At 41.2% G+C, this 21746-nt stretch overlaps 4 protein-coding genes across 4 annotated transcripts; all 4 read right to left on the bottom strand.

Annotated features, from left to right (window-relative positions):
- Positions 1-2177: 2177 nt before the first annotated feature.
- LOC137287616 (uncharacterized) lies at positions 2178-3629 on the bottom strand. Its single transcript, XM_067819997.1, has 3 exons — positions 3343-3629; positions 2545-3077; positions 2178-2344 (listed from the first exon to the last, which is right to left on the bottom strand). Exons 1-3 carry the CDS (start codon positions 3627-3629, stop codon positions 2178-2180), a joined length of 987 nt encoding a protein of 328 aa, XP_067676098.1.
- Positions 3630-6908: 3279 nt separating this feature from the next.
- LOC137287615 (uncharacterized) lies at positions 6909-8360 on the bottom strand. Its single transcript, XM_067819996.1, has 3 exons — positions 8074-8360; positions 7276-7808; positions 6909-7075 (listed from the first exon to the last, which is right to left on the bottom strand). Exons 1-3 carry the CDS (start codon positions 8358-8360, stop codon positions 6909-6911), a joined length of 987 nt encoding a protein of 328 aa, XP_067676097.1.
- Positions 8361-11594: 3234 nt separating this feature from the next.
- Positions 11595-13042, bottom strand: LOC137287614 (uncharacterized). The gene is made up of 3 exons (XM_067819995.1): positions 12756-13042; positions 11959-12491; positions 11595-11761 (listed from the first exon to the last, which is right to left on the bottom strand). The coding sequence occupies exons 1-3, from the start codon at positions 13040-13042 to the stop codon at positions 11595-11597; spliced, it is 987 nt and encodes a 328-aa protein (XP_067676096.1).
- Positions 13043-17009: 3967 nt separating this feature from the next.
- On the bottom strand, positions 17010-18692 carry LOC137287844 (uncharacterized). The gene is made up of 3 exons (XM_067820227.1): positions 18406-18692; positions 17609-18141; positions 17010-17176 (listed from the first exon to the last, which is right to left on the bottom strand). Exons 1-3 carry the CDS (start codon positions 18690-18692, stop codon positions 17010-17012), a joined length of 987 nt encoding a protein of 328 aa, XP_067676328.1.
- Between the last annotated feature and the right edge of the window lie 3054 nt (positions 18693-21746).

Genomic DNA, 21746 nt, shown 5'->3' with positions numbered 1-21746 from the left:
GGTGACGAGAACTTTAGTTACTCTAGTCCATAATGAAACCGGTGATAGACAAAGATGAGCTAGTATCTCAGTTCGTTGTGGCTGCAGACAGCGGACTTGTTAACGTCACAATTTATGATTAAAATGTGGATTACTTTGGTATGGAACTAGTGCACTACTGCTTTAAGCTTGCGTATCTTTCTGCCAATGTTGATAGGGCAAAGGAAAATATCCAATCTGAAAATTGATGAATCTGGGAGGGCTGGGATGGGTCCAAATTTTCAACCTGGGTACCCCACCTCCTATGGACCATACCCGGACACCCGTTATGTAAATTACTGATATCAAATTCGAAAGAAATGGCAATATGTTCTTCAGACTAGAGGCTAAAATTTCCAGTTCTCAATGTTCTAAGGATGTGTTAATTATATCCAAAAGAAGTGATTGTAATTATGTCTATATCTTCAAAAAACTCACAACCCCTGAATCATTAAAAAATAAGATATTCCACTGTTTCATCTACTGATGATCATAACGGGCTCGGGTAATGAGACGGGTACCCGGGTCCAACTTATTACCCACCCGTTCGGCTTACCCGTCCAAGCCCCAGATGAACCTAGTCAATGGGCTGACGTTTTCAAATCGCACCGGCATTGTTTTGTCGGTAGTGAACGTGTTCCAACACGAACATATCATACACTCACATAGAAATAACTGCCCCTTCTCGTAACAATGTCTTGAGGATTACAATGCAGTAACTGTATGGATACGCGATGAACGAATGAAAGTATAAACATGAAAGTAAGAGAGTGAGTGAATTTAGTTTAACGCCGCTTTTAGCAATATTCCAGCCATATCATAGCAGGAGACACCAGAAATGGGCTTCACACATTGTACCCATGTTGAGAATATAACATAGATCTTTGGCGTGCTGAACGAATTGTTTAACCACTAAACGCGGGCCTTTGACAAGCAAACCTCTGGGCTACCCCATCACGTTACCTTCAGTACATCAGTCCAGCAATTGAAAAAAAACAAATAAAAACAAAACAACAAATACAAAATCGCTGGATCCACCGCTGTAATCAATTACTGGCCCCTATGGTAGCACATGGCTTCTATTGGTCACGCCCTATTGCGCGCCATGCACGAAGTTGCTCATGTCGAATATGCCGTCTGGCGCATAACACATATGTGCAAACGGTAGTAAGCCGATGCAAGACGAACCTCAAACCTACAAGTCCCTGAACAGTGCAATATATGCAAAAACATACAAGGAGCGGGGAAATTGTATAAGTATGGGAGTCAAGAGAAACGAGACATTTAAACAGTCACTGTCTCAAATTTCATTTCAACACCGAACATAGCCAGTGTACTGATAACGAGACAAGACGAGGAACACATAAAGAAACAGTTATAAAGTATTTATTTTGAAATAGATTATATTACCAACAGAAAACGTAAACAATGACAGCTCAAAGGTATATCAATATTTTCTTATTGTTTCTCTGTTAATACAACTTATCGATATAAATATATACGATATAGTATTTACAAATGACAGGTTTCATTTCAAAATGTAAACGCGACAATGACATGTAGCTCAGAGATACAAAATTATTCTCACATTGTTTTCTTCATGAGTTCGTGCAATTTATCAATGCAACACTTTCTTGCAATCACCACTCCACAAATTATGCTGAGTAGGAATAGATAATGATTAGTATTTTTGTGCTTTTCACTCTTCGCATCAATAAGTAAACATGAAAATTAACCATTATGTTTTGTTAATATCTTTACCTTTATGTCCTCTGGTAAATTGTTGTTTGGATTAGATACTTTTGTTTATACAAAAACAAACAAACAAACAAAACAAAAAAAAAACACACAAAAAAACGCGCTGTTTTTCATGTTTCCGTTTTTGTTATCGTTATTTTTTTTACATGAAGTTTCACAATGAACATTAATCACAACCACTGATATGATACATAATATGAATAAGTCCACCAACTGTTCCCCATTTGGTTGTGGGATCACTGATGCCATAATTAATGTTATTAAGATCGCCAACTGTTTCCCATTTCGCAATGGGATCACTCTTGAAAGTCTGTTCTCCTGGGCGGAATGGGTGCACGGATCATCATCTTTACCCCAGTAGGCCAGCCCGTCACCTCACCCCACACCCTCGCCCCTTCACCCTATATCATACTTGCAGCCCACTCTGTTACCCCGATCATCACAAAGCCCACGAATGGAACCAGGGCCGGAAGTCGACTGAACAGAGAGCATAATGTTGATTTCTTTGTTTCTTGGCATGAAGGTGTTTGAGCCGGCTTGAGCATGGCAGCCTCTTCTCGCTCGGTAACTGAAGAAAAGTAAGGCAAAGAGTTACGACATGCGTGTGGTGTTCCTTATTAATGTATAAAGTTGGGGTACGCAATCAGCCGAATCTCTTAATTTTGAATGATCTGGTATTTAAATGGCAGTTAGCAGACTTGAACCATATGTTGATCTACTTCGAATAAAATTTGCTACTACAGAAACCCGAAGAAGAATGTCACTAACCTGCAAAGTATTTGTTCTCCAGTTGAGCATTTGCGATCCATTTCGCTGCGACATCCTGAGCACCATTACTCGTCATCAGATTGTAGTTGGGGATGTTCACTTTGGTCATGTCCACGTCTCTGTACCGCGACACAGGGGTCCGGTGTTGGATGAAGGACTCGCAGTTCCATCTGGCGTCCATCACCAGATCCTCACAGTTGGTCTTCAGATGGCGGTTCCAGCGTTCCTCCCAGCGTCTGACAGCTCCAGTCTCCTCATCCAGTACAACCCACTTCCAATGGTAGTTGACAGAACAATCCAGGACAGTGTGGGCAACCCAGTATCCAGACTTCGACGGGTATTCTCTGGCTCGGACAGCTTTCTTTGGGTCCCAGGACCCCATACAGGCCTCAGAACCCGCCACAGCTAACACCTCTCCTGGCTGACTCTGGTAGTGAGTGCGGATGTCAGCTCGGCATATGCGGGAGATGAACTGGGTGTGTTTGAAACCCCACCGGACTTTCATGGTGCCGCTGTAGAAGTTCAGACTTGTCCTACAACAGATGAACTCATATATACACCAGCTATAAAGTGACAGGAAGAAAAGAATGAATGAGAACGCAATAGCCGCCCAAACATCCCCAGCTTCCCACTTACGTTAGGCATGTAAATCTCTTTATACCTATGGTGACGTATGTTGAAATAATAACAGACATTCTTTTACTATATGAACATATTGTACCTAACCGATCACATAACAAACCATGTGTGTTTGCTGAAGGGTGGTATTTGGGACTAGCTTGAGTGTGGAAAACTCACTGTCTGTTTCTTGCTGGATCCCAGTACAAAACCTGTGCATCATGCGTTGTCACCAGCCAGGACCACTTGAAGGTGGCCGATATGGGAAGATAACTCTTCACCTTCCACAAGTCTTGCTCTATCTCCGACGGCCCGGCAGTCAGCATTTGCTGGATGTTCCATGAGCCAAGTTCGGGGATCGAACCCAGAACTCCGATTTTAACCCGACTATCGGCTCTCACCATGGCCTCTATCCCAGGAGGTAAGTTGTAGAGCTGAAACACCACCTGTACAGTCTGTCCTGGCATCGTGGGGGAAATATAAATTGACAAAATTGCGAGAGCGAGCTAAATGCGGCTGTGTATCTATGCAGATAGACAACAATAACGTCACGTGATACGATAATGATGTGACGTCATGATCAAGTTCACTACCAACTGTGACGTCATCGTCACATTGACGAATGACCTTACGTACTAGTATTTGTGCAGTAAGAAAGAGAGAGCTGCGGTATACTGCACGTCCCACGTAGACAGATAGATTTAACACTGTAGCTTGTCGTGCAAGCAGTGGAACTATCATGGTCGATTCTACCGTGAAAAATATATGCAAACAGGATGCATGTGTAGCCCTGTTGTGTGTAATCCGTGGTGTAGATTATTTGTCACACTATCAACCACTAATTTTATTGGTAACACTCAAAAAGTTCATCATTTATAGTTTTGCCGTCCATTATGACACTTTTCGTTAAGAGTAAATTGGAGATTTTTTTTCTGTGTTGTTGTTTTTTATTAACCATATCCTGTACTTTCTGAAAAGTATATAAGCTAAAACACCCCTCAAAACAACAACAGCGTTTATGTACCAGAGACGTTACTTTCGCCAAAAACTGCTTTTTCCAAATTTCTTCCATCTGTTAAAGTGAAGACAACCACTTTATATTTGGCATAATGAATTTCTTCAACAGTTATGGAAGCCTTGATAGTTGTAAGAAAATACTACCAATGTGAGCTGTCTACCTTTGTGACCTTGAACTCCGAAGTCAACACGACAGTGATGACTTGCAAACATAAAGATAACATAAAGGCAATGTAGGTGGTGTCAGGCGATATATCATATTTTTCACACACCCTAAATACACCCTAACATTCTTTTTTAGATTTTGAAACTATCAGTATTACTTGCAAACACATTTCACCTGATAGTATATTCCCCTCATAAGAATTAAAGGTGTATGTGAAAGATGTTTTGAGGAAATAACTAGAAACACTCAAACAACGGCGTGTACCATTTCAGAGGCGGATCAGAACAGATCGGTGATATGTCATATTTTTCACACACCTCAAACACACCCTAACAATTCACAAAACTGTCACAGTTACTTGCAAATACATTTCATCTAAAGGCATTTTTCCCTTCTAAAAATTATCGAAAGTGTGAAAGAAGATTTTATACGCACAATTTACTCCATCTGTGCGGTGAATCGAGAATGGAAGCCAGTAAGGTTTAACATGAAACTTTACTACAAATCTACCGTCCTAATACTGACACTAATACCAATTATTTGACTTAAACTGAAGTGACAAAATAGTTAACTTATCTTCTACATGTAGGATTCCAGTTGTTACAACTCTCAGCGAATTTAATCAGCTGATGAAAATATACAGGGCTCAATCTTAAATACTACTCTGGCGCCATATTAGCTACACTAGACATACGTTCAGCGGCTTTTCGGGGAGTTTCTTCTCCTTCTCAATATAGTCTCCCTGATAGAGGCGACTGTAATTATGTCCATTTCTTCAACAACAACAACAAAACAAAAAAACAAAAAAAAAACCCCACAACCTATTAATCATGAAAGAATAACATATTCCATTGTTTCGTCTACTGATGATCTTAACGGGCTCGGGTAATGAGACGGGTATCCGGGTCCACCTTATTACCCACCCGTTCGGCTTACCCGTCCAAGCCCCAGATGAGCCTAGTCAATGAGCTGACGTTTGGAAATTCCACCGGCATTGTTTTGGCGGCAGTGAACGTGTTCCATCAAGAACATATCATACACTCACATAGAAATGACTGCCCCTTCTCGTAACAATGTCTTGAGGATTACAATATAGAAACTGTATGCATACGCAATGAAAAAATGAAAGTATAAACATGAAAGAAAGAAAGTGAGTGAATTTAGTTTAACGCCACTTTTAGGAATATTCCAGCCATATCATAGCAGGGTCGCCAGAAATGGCTTCACACATTGTACCCATGTGAAGAATCGAACCCAGATCTTTGGCGTGCTGAAGGAATGGTTTAACCACTAAACGCGCCGGGCCTTTGACAAGCATGGAAACATTTCAACTACTGGGATACCCCATCACGTTACCTTCAGTACATTAGTCCAGAAATAAACAACAAACAAAAGACGGTGGACCCACCGCTGTAATCAATTACTGACCCCTGTGGTAGCACATGGCTTCTATTGGTCACGCCCTATTGCGCGCCATGTTGTGGGGAGACAGGATGCACGAAGTTGCTCATGTCGAATATGCCGTCTGGCGCATAACACATATGTGCAAACGGTAGTAAGCCGATGCAAGACGAACCTCAAGCCTACAAGTCCCTGAACAGTGCAATATATGCAAAAACATACAAGGAGCGGGGAAATTGTATAAGTATGGGAGTCAAGAGAAACGAGACATTTAAACAGTCACTGTCTCAAATTTCATTTCAACACCGAACATAGCCAGTGTACTGATAACGAGACAAGACGAGGAACACATAAAGAAACAGTTATAAAGTATTTATTTTGAAATAGATTTTATTACCAACAGAAAACGTAAACAATGACAGCGCAAAGGTATATCAATATTTTCTTATTGTTTCTCTGTTAATACAACTTATCGATATAAATATATACGATATAGTATTTACAAATGACAGGTTTCATTTCAAAATGTAAACGCGACAATGACATGTAGCTCAGAGATACAAAATTATTCTCACATTGTTTTCTTTATGAGTTCGTAAATTTATCAATGCAACACATTTTTGCAATCACCACCCCAAAAATTATGCTATGACTAGGAATAGATAATGATTAGTAGATTAGTATTTTTGTGCTTTTCACTCTTCGCATCAATAAGTAAACATGAAAATTAACCATTATATTTTGTTAATATCTTTACCTTTATGTCCTCTGGTAAATTGTTGTTTGGATTACATACTTTTGTTTATACAAAAACAAACAAACAAACAAAACACACACAAAAAAAAAATAAAAACACACACACGCTGTTTTTTCATGTTTCCGTTTTTGATACCGTTATTGTTTTTACATGAAGTTTCACAATGAACATTAATGACAACCACTGACATGATAAATAATATGAATAAGTCCACCAACTGTTCCCCATTTGGCTGTGGGATCACTTACGCCATAATTAATGTTATTAAGATCGCCAACTGTTTCCCATTTCGCAATGGGATCACTCTTGAAAGTCTGTTCTCCTGGGCGGAATGGGTGCACGGATCATCATCTTTACCCCAGTAGGCCAGCCCGTCACCTCACCCCACACCCTCGCCCCTTCACCCTATATCATACTTGCAGCCCACTCTGTTACCCCGATCATCACAAAGCCCACGAATGGAACCAGGGCCGGAAGTCGACTGAACAGAGAGCATAATGTTGATTTCTTTGTTTCTTGGCATGAAGGTGTTTGAGCCGGCTTGAGCATGACAGCCTCTTCTCGCTCGGTAACTGAAGAAAAGTAAGGCAAAGAGTTACGACATGCGTGTGGTGTTCCTTATTAATGTATAAAGTTGGGGTTCGCAATCAGCCGAATCCCTCAATTTTGAATGATCTGGTATTTAAATGGCAGTTAGCAGACTTGAACCATATGTTGATCTACTTCCAATAAAATTTGCTACTACAGAAAACCGAAGAAGAATGTCACTAACCTGCAAAGTATTTGTTCTCCAGTTGAGCATTTGCGATCCATTTCGCTGCTACATCCTGAGCACCATTACTCGTCATCAGATTGTAGTTGGGGATGTTCACTTTGGTCATGTCCACGTCTCTGTACCGCGACACAGGGGTCCGGTGTTGGATGAAGGACTTGCAGTTCCATCTGGCGTCCATCACCAGATCCTCACAGTTGGTCTTCAGATGGCGGTTCCAGCGTTCCTCCCAGCGTTTGACAGCTCCAGTCTCCTCATCCAGTACAACCCACTTCCAATGGTAGTTGACAGAACAATCCAGGACAGTGTGGGCAACCCAGTATCCAGACTTCGACGGGTATTCTCTGGCTCGGACAGCTTTCTTTGGGTCCCAGGACCCCATACAGGCCTCAGAACCCGCCACAGCTAACACCTCTCCTGGCTGACTCTGGTAGTGAGTGCGGATGTCAGCTCGGCATATGCGGGAGATGAACTGGGTGTGTTTGAAACCCCACCGGACTTTCATGGTGCCGCTGTAGAAGTTCAGACTTGTCCTACAACAGATGAACTCATATATACACCAGCTATAAAGTGACAGGAAGAAAAGAATAAATGAGAACGCAATAGCCGCCCAAACATCCCCAGTTTCCCACTTACGTTAGGCATGTAAATCTCTTTATACCTATGGTGACGTATGTTGAAATAATAACAGACATTCTTTTACTATATGAACATATTGTACCTAACCAATCACATAACAAACCACGTGTGTTTGCTGAAGGGTGGTATTTGGGACTAGCTTGAGTGTGGAAAACTCACTGTCTGTTTCTTGCTGGATCCCAGTACAAAACCTGTGCATCATGCGTTGTCACCAGCCAGGACCACTTGAAGGTGGCCGATATGGGAAGATAACTCTTCACCTTCCACACGTCTTGCTCTATCTTCGACGGCCCGGCAGTCAGCATTTGCTGGATGTTCCATGAGCCAAGTTCGGGGATCGAACCCAGAACTCCGATTTTAACCTGACTATCGGCTCTCATCATGGCCTCTATCCCAGGAGGTAAGTTGTAGAGCTGAAACACCACCTGTACAGTCTGTCCTGGCATCGTGGGGGAAATATAAATTGACAAAATTGCGAGAGCGAGCTAAATGCGGCTGTGTATCTATGCAGATAGACAACAATAACGTCACGTGATACGATAATGGTGTGACGTCATGATCAAGTTCACTACCAACTGTGACGTCATCGTCACATTGACGAATGACCTTACGTACTAGTATTTGTGCAGTAAGAAAGAGAGAGCTGCGGTATACTGCACGTCCCACGTAAACAGATAGATTTAACACCGTAGCTTGTCGTGCAAGCAGTGGAACTATCATGGTCGATTCTACCGTGAAAAATATATGCAAACAGGATGCATGTGTAGCCCTGTTGTGTGTAATCCGTTGTGTAGATTATTTGTCACACTATCAACCACTAATTTTATTGGTAACACTCAAAACGTTCATCATTTATAGTTTTGCCGTCCATTATGACACTTTTCGTTAAGAGTAAATTGGAGATTTTTTTTCTGTGTTGTTGTTGTTTTTTATTAACCATATCCTGTACTTTCTGAAAAGTATATAAGCTAAAACATCCCCCAAAACAACAACAGCGTTTATGTACCAGAGACGTTACTTTCGCCAAAAACTGCTTTTTCCAAATTTCTTCCATCTGTTAAAGTGAAGACAACCACTTTATATTTGGCATAATGAATTTCTTCAACAGTTATGGAAGCCTTGATAGTTGTAAGAAAATACTACCAATGTGAGCTGTCTACCTTTGTGACCTTGAACTCCGAAGTCAACACGACAGTGATGACTTGCAAACATAAAGATAACATAAAGGCAATGTAGGTGGTGTCAGGCGATATATCATATTTTTCACACACCCTAAATACACCCTAACATTCTTTTTTAGATTTTGAAACTATCAGTATTACTTGCAAACACATTTCACCTGATAGTATATTCCCCTCATAAGAATTAAAGGTGTATGTGAAAGATGTTTTTGAGGAAACAACTAGAAACACTCAAACAACGGCGTGTACCATTTCAGAGGCGGATCAGAACAGATCGGTGATATGTCATATTTTTCACACACCTCAAACACACCCTAACAATTCACAAAACTGTCACAGTTACTTGCAAATACATTTCATCTAAAGGCATTTTTCCCTTCTAAAAATTATCGAAAGTGTGAAAGAAGATTTTATACGCACAATTTACTCCATCTGTGCGGTGAATCGAGAATGGAAGCCAGTAAGGTTTAACATGAAACTTTACTACAAATCTACCGTCCTAATACTGACACTAATACCAATTATTTGACTTAAACTGAAGTGACAAAATAGTTAACTTATCTTCTACATGTAGGATTCCAGTTGTTACAACTCTCAGCGAATTTAATCAGCTGATGAAAATATACAGGGCTCAATCTTAAATACTACTCTGGCGCCATATTAGCTACACTAGACATACGTTCAGCGGCTTTTCGGGGAGTTTCTTCTCCTTCTCAATATAGTCTCCCTGATAGAGGCGACTGTAATTATGTCCATTTCTTCAACAACAACAACAACAAAAAACACCCCCCCAGAAAACCCCACAACCTATTAATCATGAAAGAATAACATGTTCCATTGTTTCGTCTACTGATGATCATAGCGGGCTCGGGTAATGAGACGGGTATCCGGGTCCACCTTATTACCCACCCGTTCGGCTTACCCGTCCAAGCCCCAGATGAGCCTAGTCAATGAGCTGACGTTTGGAAATTCCACCGGCATTGTTTTGGCGGCAGTGAGCGTGTTCCATCAAGAACATATCATACACTCACATAGAAATGACTGCCCCTTCTCGTAACAATGTCTTGAGGATTACAATATAGAAACTGTATGCATACGCAATGAAAAAATGAAAGTATAAACATGAAAGAAAGAAAGTGAATGAATTTAGTTTAACGCCACTTTTAGCAATATTCCAGCCATATCATAGCAGGGTCGCCAGAAATGGGCTGTACACATTGTACCCATGTGAAGAATCGAACCCAGATCTTTGGCGTGCTGAAGGAATGGTTTAACCACTAAACGCGCCGGGCCTTTGACAAGCATGGAAACATTTCAACTACTGGGATACCTCATCACGTTACCTTCAGTACATTAGTCCAGCAATAAACAACAAACAAAAGACGGTGGACCCACCGCTGTAATCAATTACTGACCCCTGTGGTAGCACATGGCTTCTATTGGTCACGCCCTATTGCGCGCCATGTTGTGGGGAGACAGGATGCACGAAGTTGCTCATGTCGAATATGCCGTCTGGCGCATAACACATATGTGCAAACGGTAGTAAGCTGATGCAAGACGAACCTCAAGCCTACAAGTCCCTGAACAGTGCAATATATGCAAAAACATACAAGGAGCGGGGAAATTGTATAAGTATGGGAGTCAAGAGAAACGAGACATTTAAACAGTCACTGTCTCAAATTTCATTTCAACACCGAACATAGCCAGTGTACTGATAACGAGACAAGACGAGGAACACATAAAGAAACAGTTATAAAGTATTTATTTTGAAATAGATTATATTACCAACAGAAAACGTAAACAATGACAGCTCAAAGGTATATCAATATTTTGTTATTTATTCTCTGTTAATACAACGTATTGATATAAATATGTATGATATAGTATTTACAAATGACAGGTTTTATTTCAAAATGTAAACGCGACAATGACATGTAGCTCAGAGATACAACATTATTTTCACAATGTTTTCTTTATGAGTTTGTACAGTTTATTGATGCAACACATTTTTGCAATCACCACTCCTCAAATTATGTTATGACTAGGAATAGATAATGATTAGTATTTTTGTGTTTTTCTCTATCCGCATCAATAAGTAAACATGAAAATTAACCATTATATTTTGTTAATATCTTTACCTTTATATCATCTGGTAAATTGTTGTTTGGATTATATATTTTTGTTCACACAAAAAAGATCCGCTGTTTTTCATGTTTCCGTTTTTGTTATCGTTATTCTTTTTACATGAAGTTTCACAATGAACATTAATCACAACCACTGATATGATAAATAATATGAATAAGTCCACCAACTGTTCCCCATTTGGTTGTGGGATCACTTACGCCATAATTAATGTTATTAAGTTCGCCAACTGTTTCCCATTTCGCAATGGGATCACTCTTGAAAGTCTGTTCTCCTGGGCGGAATGGGTGCACGGATCATCATCTTTACCCCAGTAGGCCAGCCCGTCACCTCACCCCACACCCTCGCCCCTTCACCCTATATCATACTTGCAGCCCACTCTGTTACCCCGATCATCACAAAGCCCACGAATGGAACCAGGGCCGGAAGTCGACTGAACAGAGAGCATAATGTTGATTTCTTTGTTTCTTGGCTTGAAGGTGTTTGAGCCGGCTTGAGCATGGCGGCCTCTTCTCGCTCGGTAACTGAAGAAAAGTAAGGCAAAGAGTTACGACAAAGTGTTCCTTATTAATGTATAAAGTTCGGGTTCGCAATCAGCCGAATCCCTTAATTTTGAATGATCTGGTATTTAAATGGCAGTTAGCAGACTTGAACCATATGTTGATCTACTTCGAATAAAATTTGCTACTACAGAAACCCGAAGAAGCATAGTGTCACTAACCTGCAAAGTATTTGTTCTCCAGTTGAGCATTTGCGATCCATTTCGCTGCGACATCCTGAGCACCATTACTCGTCATCAGATTGTAGTTGGGGATGTTCACTTTGGTCATGTCCACGTCTCTGTACCGCGACACAGGGGTCCGGTGTTGGATGAAGGACTCGCAGTTCCATCTGGCGTCCATCACCAGATCCTCACAGTTGGTCTTCAGATGGCGGTTCCAGCGTTCCTCCCAGCGTTTGACAGCTCCAGTCTCCTCATCCAGTACAACCCACTTCCAATGGTAGTTGACAGAACAATCCAGGACAGTGTGGGCAACCCAGTATCCAGACTTCGACGGGTATTCTCTGGCTCGGACAGCTTTCTTTGGGTCCCAGGACCCCATACAGGCCTCAGAACCCGCCACAGCTAACACCTCTCCTGGCTGACTCTGGTAGTGAGTGCGGATGTCAGCTCGGCATATGCGGGAGATGAACTGGGTGTGTTTGAAACCCCACCGGACTTTCATGGTGCCGCTGTAGAAGTTCAGACTTGTCCTACAACAGATGAACTCAAATATATATTCACCAGCTATAAAGTGACAGGAAGGAAAGAATGAATGAGAACGTAAAAGCCACCCAAAGACCCCCATTTTCCCTGTTACGTTAGGCATGTAATTCTGAAGACATATTTCGAAATAATAACAATAAACAGACGTTCTTTTACTATATGAACATATTGTACCTAACCGATCACATAACAAACCACGTGTGTTTGCTGGAGAGTGGTATTTGGTACTAGCATGAGTGTGGAAAACTCACTGTCTGTTTCTTGCTGGATCCCAGTACAAAACCTGTGCATCATGCGTTGTCACCAGCCAGGACCACTTGAAGGTGGCCGATATGGGAAGATAACTCTTCACCTTCCACACGTCTTGCTCTGTGTCCGACGGCCCGGCAGTCAGCATTTGCTGGATGTTCCATGAGCCAAGTTCGGGGATCGAACCCAGAACTCCGATTTTAACCCGACTATCGGCTCTCACCATGGCCTCTATCCCAGGAGGTAAGTTGTAGAGCTGAAACGCGATCTGTACAGTCTGTCCTGGCATCGTTGGGGAAATATAGATTGACAAAATAGCTGGAGCGAGCTGAATGCGGCTGTGTATCTATGCAGATAGACAACAATAACGTCACGTGATATATGATATATACACGATAATGGTGTGACGTCATGATCAAGTTCACTACCAACTGTGACGTCATCGTCACACTGATCAATGACGTCACGTATTTGTGCAGTAAGAAACAGAGAGCTGCGGTACTCTGCACGTTCCACGTAAACAGATAGATTTAACACTGTAGCCCGTCGTGCAAGCAGTGGAACTATCATGGTCGGTTTATATGTGCAAATAGGATGCACGTGTAGCCTTGTTGTGAGTACTCCGTGACGTATTTCTCATACTATCAACCACTAGTTTTCTTGCTAACAATGGAAAAGTTCATAATTTACAGTTATACTTTCAAGAATCTTCTGCTGTCTATTATGACGTTTTTCGTAAAGAAAAATGGAGATTTTTTCTGTGCTGTTGTTTGTTATTAACCATATCCTGTACTCTCTAAAAAATATACAAGCTAAAACATCCCCCAAAGCAACAACAGTGTTTGTAAACCAGAGGCTTTACTTTCTCCAAAAAAACGTGTTTCCTGATTCCTACCTTCTGTTAAAGTGAAAAAAACACTTTATATTTGGCACAGCGAATTTCCTCCACAGTTATGGAAGCCTTAATAGTTGTAGGAAAATATTACCTAATGTGACTTGTCTGCCTTTGTGAAACTGACCTCCGATGTTAACCCGATAGTGATGACATGCAAACATAAAGATTTAAAGAGAATTTTGTGTCACAAAAACGGAAGATAGTGGACATCAAGCTTAAGGGTCAGTATGACAATATTACATGTCATGACACATCTCTAGGGGTTTTATTGTTGAAAATAAAAATATCTGTCAAAATGAGACATCATTAGGTAAATCTACCTCAATCAATAGTAGCTTTTCAAGATCAGGACAGTAAAAATGGCTCAGCTCTCAGAGATACTACTGAGAAGTCAAGCAATTCAAAGGCCAATGATGTCTTGCGCGAGGAAACGAGCAAAGAAAACAGGAAACTGAGCATACATTTCCACCATTGTACGCGAGGGTTCATTTGATTACCTTGCTGCCGACGTTATAGTAGAAACTCCTATGGGAAGATACGTACTTGGAACTATGATGACTGTCTACCAGAAGGCTAAAGCACCAGTGACTTTTTATCATACTCTGTTGATACCCTCCAAAAAATCCCCCAGACTTGGAAACCATTGTAATCATCAACAAATGGGACATAACTGGACTAACCTGGTGCACTTTTGGTGGATGTTTGCATTGATGACGGCCAGATTGAGGAAAGAGAGAGAAGCTAAGATTCCAGGCTGTGCTGGATATTTATTCTTTGCTATTTGAACGCAAGACTCCTTTGATGCGGGTTTCTTTAAGTGAGACTGCACAACAGATATTATGTTGTCAAACGTAACAAATTTGCAGTCAAGACGCACAACAATATCACATTGTACAGAAGCTGTTCCCTATAGGCGTAAGCTTTTTTTCAATTATTTTATGTTATTTTGTAGAGCCGGATTGTTCTGTTATAATTTGAAGCTGCTTAACTGTATCAAAATGATCACAGCAAAAACTAAATAGTTCACCTTTGAGGTTGTATCATCATTGTTTGAAAATACTGTTCTAGCCCAGGCATATTGTGCAACTTCAGTGTAGGTTCTTTATGCTTGAAACCGTACGTTTCCCTGTGTACACCTCAGAAGGTTAATATGCATCACGTTTCCTCTCTTGGAAACCACACGGGGAAGATTAATCCACGATGTATACGTTTTTGCGCCATGACGACAAACTCGGAGTACTGTTAACGAGTTTCCTCACCACGGAACAAAATCAGACCGTTTCTCTGTTGACAGCCAGTCCCCTACAGGGTGTAGAATGTCTGGCGAGTGAATATCTTGGAAGACCACCACACACCAGTGCTGATATCCAATCTTGGACTGAAGTGTCTTCACTGAAGGTTCCAACACACAGGTGGCAACCTCTGGGGAAGAAATAGGAATGCGAACGACAGCCAAAGAATCTGCACTACGATTACATGAGTGCCTGTGTTTTATTGAATTCAGAATTCAATTGTTAAAATGTCCTGTGTGAATGTCTTCTCCAGACATGACTTCGAATTCAAATGTTAAAATGTCCTGTGTGAATGTCTTCTCCAGACATGACCTCGTTACAATATGTACACAATGACTTCTCAACCTACTGGCCATGCTTGTAAGGCCAGCCAGCATGTAGTGAACTTAACATTTATACCACAAGCACAATGATAGTGTATTAAACATCTTGATGAACACATATAAGATATAACGCGAGTGTGTTTTGGGATGGAAAATATCATGCATTAGGAAAAAGCATTGTATTTAGCCTTGACAGGCCTGTTGTTAAAGGCGACTAACTGGCACGGATGGTCAATCTCCCTGACGTGGTTCACACCTGTCATCGGTTTCCAATTACGCAGATCTTTGCTCATGCGGTTGATCACTGGATTGTCTGTTTTAAGACTCGAATATATTTACAGACCGCTGCCATATAGCTGGAATATTGCCGAGTACCGCGTGAAACTAATCTAACTCTCTCTTCAGTAAAGAGACAGGAGTTGTCTCCTCATGCGAGAACTACCTTACTTTCTTAAACGAGGCTGTGCTATTTCAAAGGGAACTAGTTCTTTTCACTTTGTGGGGAGGGTTTGGCGCCTATCAAATGACCGTGTAAGGTCTTTTCTTCACAACCAGTCGAAACAAGAGTTGGATATGAAGTTGAAGCCCACTCTAACATAACATCGGGGATTTTATAACGCTTCCAAATAACGTCTTCATTCTGCTTCTCCAGGCAAATACGACACAGATATCTTTCAAGAAAAAATGTGTTATATTTTTTAAAGTGTACCTTTGATTGTAGAATATATTTTCAGCCTTTTATAACTGGTACAGTATAACAGTCAATACATCCAAATTACTGGCAAGAAAAGCTGTGCTATGATGCACCGTATGATATGTTTATCTGCAGAAAAAGAGACGTGTTTCAGTATACATGCCGACCGCGAAGACCCCTTACTGAGTATAACATAGAAGCTGAAACAATAACTTGTATAATCAGTGGGGCGGGGCAACTGTATTGGTAGAGGGGTCCATGAAAGTCATTTCAGCATCATGCAGTCATAAACCCGATGTGTACTGACAATGAGACAAGATGAGAAAACGCTGAGGAATCCGTCCTAAATGTTTTATTCTGGAATCGATTTGATTAACAAATGTAAACGTAAAACAATGACAGTTCAACTGTACACAAATATATTTGTTCATTTTTTTCTTTGTTTGCACAACTGATCCCCTACCACCGCCTAATAGGTGAGATACTTTTATACATTTTCTCTGTACAACTGATTGCTACATACATATACATAATACAGCATTTACAAATGACACACGCATAATAATTATCATGATATAACATTATTGCTTTCCCGCTCCCCCAAAATATGCCAAGACCGACAATCAACTTTGAATCTTGTTTGGGAAAGCGGGCATACCTATTTTGCTGATTTTGTAACATTTTGTGTGTAAATCAGGAAAATCCTATCATACATATCATATGACATAATTTTGTTTTGGTTACATTTTAAGCAAAACAACCAAAACAAAGCAACTTTTTAACAATTCCGTTCTCGTTATACTTGTATTTTCAGCATTGCAGTGACCTTTAATCACAATCACTGCTATGATGAAAAATGTTAATAAATTTGCCAACTGTTCACCATTTGGCTGTGAGATCACACTTTTGAAAGTCTGTTCGCCTGGGCGTGATGGGAGCATGGATGTTTCATCTTCAGTCTCTCCACGCCTGCCCACGCGCCACCCCACCCCTTCCCCACACCCCATTCCCCACACCCCTCACCCCATTCACCATACCCACACCCTTCCACCCTACTTCATGTTTGCGGCCCACTCTGTGGCGCCTATCATCACAAAGCCCACGAATGGAACCAGGGCCGGAAGTCGGCTGAACAGAGAGCACCATGTGGATTTCCTTGTTGCTTGGCTCGAAGGTGTTTGAGCCGGCTTGGCCATGGCAGCCTCTTCTCGCTCGGTCACTAAAGAAAAGAGCAGTGTGTGAGCGAGTCATTTAATAAATTAAACATCACAATTCCATTTAATATAAGTAATAAATGTTCAAAGACACCCGGATATACATAGCATTCTCCAGGCGAAAACGATGCCCTTTAGGGGCACATGTCTAAAACGTTTTGAGTATTAACAAGAGTAAAACTAGCACATTGTCTATGAGTTATCAGACTAATGACAAACCTTTTGGTAGATCTACTAATTCAATGGCTGTCAGCAAACTTACGCAATACTAGCTTCAATACAATTTACAGAAACCCGAAGAAGCATAGTGTCACTAACCTGCAAAGTAATTTTGAATGATCTGGTATTTAAATGGCAGTTAGCAGACTTGAACCATATGTTGATCTACTTCCAATAAAATTTGCTACTACAGAAACCCGAAGAAGAATGTCACTAACCTGCAAAGTATTTGTTCTCCAGTTGAGCATTTGCGATCCATTTCGCTGCGACATCCTGAGCAGCATTATTCGTCATCAGACTGTAGTTGGGGATGTTCACTTTGGTCATGTCCACGTCTCTGTACCGCGACACAGGGGTCCGGTGTTGGATGAAGGACTCGCAGTTCCATCTGGCGTCCATCACCAGATCCTCACAGTTGGTCTTCAGATGGCGGTTCCAGCGTTCCTCCCAGCGTTTGACAGCTCCAGTCTCCTCATCCAGTACAACCCACTTCCAATGGTAGTTGACAGAACAATCCAGGACAGTGTGGGCAACCCAGTATCCAGACTTCGACGGGTATTCTCTGGCTCGGACAGCTTTCTTTGGGTCCCAGGACCCCATACAGGCCTCAGAACCCGCCACAGCTAACACCTCTCCTGGCTGACTCTGGTAGTGAGTGCGGATGTCAGCTCGGCATATGCGGGAGATGAACTGGGTGTGTTTGAAACCCCACCGGACTTTCATGGTGCCGCTGTAGAAGTTCAGACTTGTCCTACAACAGATGAACTCAAATATATATTCACCAGCTATAAAGTGACAGGAAGGAAAGAATGAATGAGAACGTAAAAGCCATTCAAAGACCCCCATTTTCCCTGTTACGTTAGGCATGTAATTCTGAAGACGTATTTCGAAATAATAACAATAAACAGACATTCTTTTACTATATGAACATATTGTACCTAACCGATCACATAACAAACCACGTGTGTTTGCTGGAGAGTGGTATTTGGGACTAGCTTGGGTGTGGAAAACTCACTGTCTGTTTCTTGCTGGATCCCAGTACAAAACCTGTGCATCATGCGTTGTCACCAACCAGGACCACTTGAAGGTGGCCGATATGGGAAGATAACTCTTCACCTTCCACACGTATTGCTCTGTGTCCGACGGCCCGGCAGTCAGCATTTGCTGGATGTTCCATGAGCCAAGTTCGGGGATCGAACCCAGAACTCCGATTTTAACCCGACTATCGGCTCTCACCATGGCCTCTATCCCAGGAGGTAAGTTGTAGAGCTGAAACACCACCTGTACAGTCTGTCCTGGCATCGTGGGGGAAATATAGATAGACAAAATAGCTGGAGCGAGCTAAATGCGGCTGTGTATCTAAGCAGATAGACAACAATAACGTCATGTGATACGATAATGGTGTGACGTCATGATTAAGTTCACTACCAACTGTGACGTCGTCGTCACATTGATCAATGACGTCACGTATTTGTGCAGGAAGAAACAGAGAGCTGCGGTACTCTGCACGTTCCACGTAAACAGATAGATTTAACACTGTAGCCCGTCGTGCAAGCAGTGGAACTATCATGGTCGATTTATATGTGCAAATAGGATGCACGTGTAGCCTTGTTGTGAGTACTCCGTGACGTATTTCTCATACTATCAACCACTAGTTTTCTTGCTAACAATGGAAAAGTTCATAATTTACAGTTATACTTTCAAAAAACTTCTGATGTCCATTATGAAGTTTTTCGTAAAGAAAAAATGGAGATTTTTTCTGTGCTGTTGTTTGTTATTAACCATATCCAGTACTCTCTAAAAAATATACAAGCTAAAACATCCCCCAAAACAACAACAGTGTTTGTAAACCAGAGGCTTTACTTTCTCCAAAAAGACGTGCTTCCTGATTCCTACCTTCTGTTAAAGTGAAAAAAAAACACTTTATATTTGGCACAGTGAATTTCCTCCACAATTATGGAAGCCTTAATAGTTGTAGGAAAATATTACCTAATGTGACTTGTCTGCCTTTGTGAAACTGACCTCCGATGTTAACCCGATAGTGATGACATGCAAACATAAAGATTTAAAGAGAATTTTGTGTCACAAAAACGGAAGATAGTGGACATCAAGCTTAAGGGTCAGTATGACAATATTACATGTCATGACACATCTCTAGGGGTTTTATTGTTAAAAAAAAAATATCTGTCAAAATGAGACATCATTAGGTAAATCTACCTCAATCAATAGTAGCTTTTCAAGATCAGGACAGTAAAAATGGCTCAGCTCTCAGAGATACTACTGAGAAGTCAAGCAATTCAAAGGCCAATGAAGTCCTGCGCGAGGAAACGAGCAAAGAAAACAGGAAACTGAGCATACATTTCCACCATTGTACGCGAGGGTTCATTTGATTACCTTGCTGCCGACGTTATAGTAGAAACTCCTATGGGAAGATACGTACTTGGAACTATGATGACTGTCTACCAGAAGGCTAAAGCACCAGTGACTTTTTATCATACTCTGTTGATACCCTCCAAAAAATCCCCCAGACTTGGAAACCATTGTAATCATCAACAAATGGGACATAACTGGACTAACCTGGTGCACTTTTGGTGGATGTTTGCATTGATGACGGCCAGATTGAGGAAAGAGAGAGAAGCTAAGATTCCAGGCTGTGCTGGATATTTATTCTTTGCTATTTGAACGCAAGACTCCTTTGATGCGGGTTTCTTTAAGTGAGACTGCACAACAGATATTATGTTGTCAAACGTAACAAATTTGCAGTCAAGACGCACAACAATATCACATTGTACAGAAGCTGTTCCCTATAGGCGTAAGCTTTTTTTCAATTATTTTATGTTATTTTGTAGAGCCGGATTGTTCTGTTATAATTTGAAGCTGCTTAACTGTATCAAAATGATCACAGCAAAAACTAAATAGTTCACCTTTGAGGTTGTATCATCATTGTTTGAAAATACTGTTCTAGCCCAGGCATATTGTGCAACTTCAGTGTAGGTTCTTTATGCTTGAAACCGTACGTTTCCCTGTGTACACCTCAGAAGGTTAATATGCATCACGTTTCCTCTCTTGGAAACCACACGGGGAAGATTAATCCACGATGTATACGTTTTTGCGCCATGACGACAAACTCGGAGTACTGTTAACGAGTTTCCTCACCACGGAACAAAATCGGACAGTTTCTCTGTTGACAGCCGGTCCCCTACAGGGTGTAGAATGTCTGGCGAGTGAATATCTTGGAAGATATCCAATCTTGGACTGAAGTGTCTTCACTGAAGGTTCCAACACACAGGTGGCAACCTCTGGGGAAGAAATAGGAATGCGAACGACAGCCAAAGAATCTGCACTACGATTGCGTGAGTGCCTGTGTTTTATTGAATTCAGAATTCAATTGTTAAAATGTCCTGTGTGAATGTCTTCTCCAGACATGACCTCGTTACAATATGTACACAATGACTTCTCAACCTGCTGGCCATGCTTGTAAGGCCAGCCAGCATGTAGTGAACTTAACATTTATACCATTTCCCGTTGAGCACAATGATAGTGTATTAAATATCTTGATGAACACATACAGGATATAACGCGAGTGTGTTTTGGGATGGATATTATCCTGCATTAAGAATAAACATTGTATTTAGCCTTGACATGCCTGTCGTTAGAGGCGACTAACTGGCACGGATGGTCAATCTCGCTGACTTGGTTCACACATGTCATCGGTTTCCAATTACGCAGATCTTCGCTCTTGCTGTTGATCACTGGATTGTTTGTTTTTGAGACTCGAATATATTTACAGACCGCTGCCATATAGCTGGAATATTGCCGAGTACCGCGTGAAACTAAACTCACTCACTCTTCAGTAAAGAGACAGGATTTGTCTCCCCACTACCTCACTTTCCTAAACGAGGCTGTGCTATTTCAAGGGGAACATGTTCAAATGACCGTGTAAGGTTTTTCTTCACAACCAGTCGAAACAAGCGTTGAATATGGAGTTTGAAAATGAATTGAAGCGTACACACTATAAAATAACATCGGGGATTTTATAACGCTTCCAAATAACGTCTTCATTCTGCTTCTCCAGGCAAATACGACACAAATATCTTTCAAGAAAAATTGTTGTCTTATTTTTAAGTGTACCTTTGATTGTAGAATATATTTTCAGCCTTTTATAACTGGTACAGTATAACAGTCAATACATCCAAATTACTGGCAAGAAAAGCTGTGCTATGATGCACCGTATGATATGTTTATCTGCAGAAAAAGAGACGTGTTTCAGTATACATGCCGACCGCGAAGGCCCCTTACAGCCTTTATCAACCATTCGGCTCGATGTTGTTGGCTGATGTTGGCTATATGTGGTGA

This window comes from Haliotis asinina, chromosome 6 (genome assembly GCF_037392515.1).
Source record: "Haliotis asinina isolate JCU_RB_2024 chromosome 6, JCU_Hal_asi_v2, whole genome shotgun sequence".
NCBI classification, from domain to species: domain Eukaryota; kingdom Metazoa; phylum Mollusca; class Gastropoda; order Lepetellida; family Haliotidae; genus Haliotis; species Haliotis asinina.
The sequence above is the reverse complement of the archived record's forward strand: the minus strand, read 5'-3'. Positions and strand labels throughout refer to the sequence as shown.

Coding starts and splice junctions, on each gene's coding strand:
- LOC137287615 (XM_067819996.1), bottom strand. CDS start 8,360: ATGCCAGGACAGACTGTACAGGTGGTGTTTCAGCTCTACAACTTACCT. Junction 7,809..8,073: donor GATCCAGCAAGAAACAGACA/GTGAGTTTTCCA, acceptor CATCTGTTGTAG/GACAAGTCTGAACTTCTACA. Junction 7,076..7,275: donor GGAGAACAAATACTTTGCAG/GTTAGTGACATT, acceptor ACTTTTCTTCAG/TTACCGAGCGAGAAGAGGCT.
- LOC137287614 (XM_067819995.1), bottom strand. CDS start 13,042: ATGCCAGGACAGACTGTACAGATCGCGTTTCAGCTCTACAACTTACCT. Junction 12,492..12,755: donor GATCCAGCAAGAAACAGACA/GTGAGTTTTCCA, acceptor CATCTGTTGTAG/GACAAGTCTGAACTTCTACA. Junction 11,762..11,958: donor GGAGAACAAATACTTTGCAG/GTTAGTGACACT, acceptor ACTTTTCTTCAG/TTACCGAGCGAGAAGAGGCC.
- LOC137287616 (XM_067819997.1), bottom strand. CDS start 3,629: ATGCCAGGACAGACTGTACAGGTGGTGTTTCAGCTCTACAACTTACCT. Junction 3,078..3,342: donor GATCCAGCAAGAAACAGACA/GTGAGTTTTCCA, acceptor CATCTGTTGTAG/GACAAGTCTGAACTTCTACA. Junction 2,345..2,544: donor GGAGAACAAATACTTTGCAG/GTTAGTGACATT, acceptor ACTTTTCTTCAG/TTACCGAGCGAGAAGAGGCT.
- LOC137287844 (XM_067820227.1), bottom strand. CDS start 18,692: ATGCCAGGACAGACTGTACAGGTGGTGTTTCAGCTCTACAACTTACCT. Junction 18,142..18,405: donor GATCCAGCAAGAAACAGACA/GTGAGTTTTCCA, acceptor CATCTGTTGTAG/GACAAGTCTGAACTTCTACA. Junction 17,177..17,608: donor GGAGAACAAATACTTTGCAG/GTTAGTGACATT, acceptor TCTTTTCTTTAG/TGACCGAGCGAGAAGAGGCT.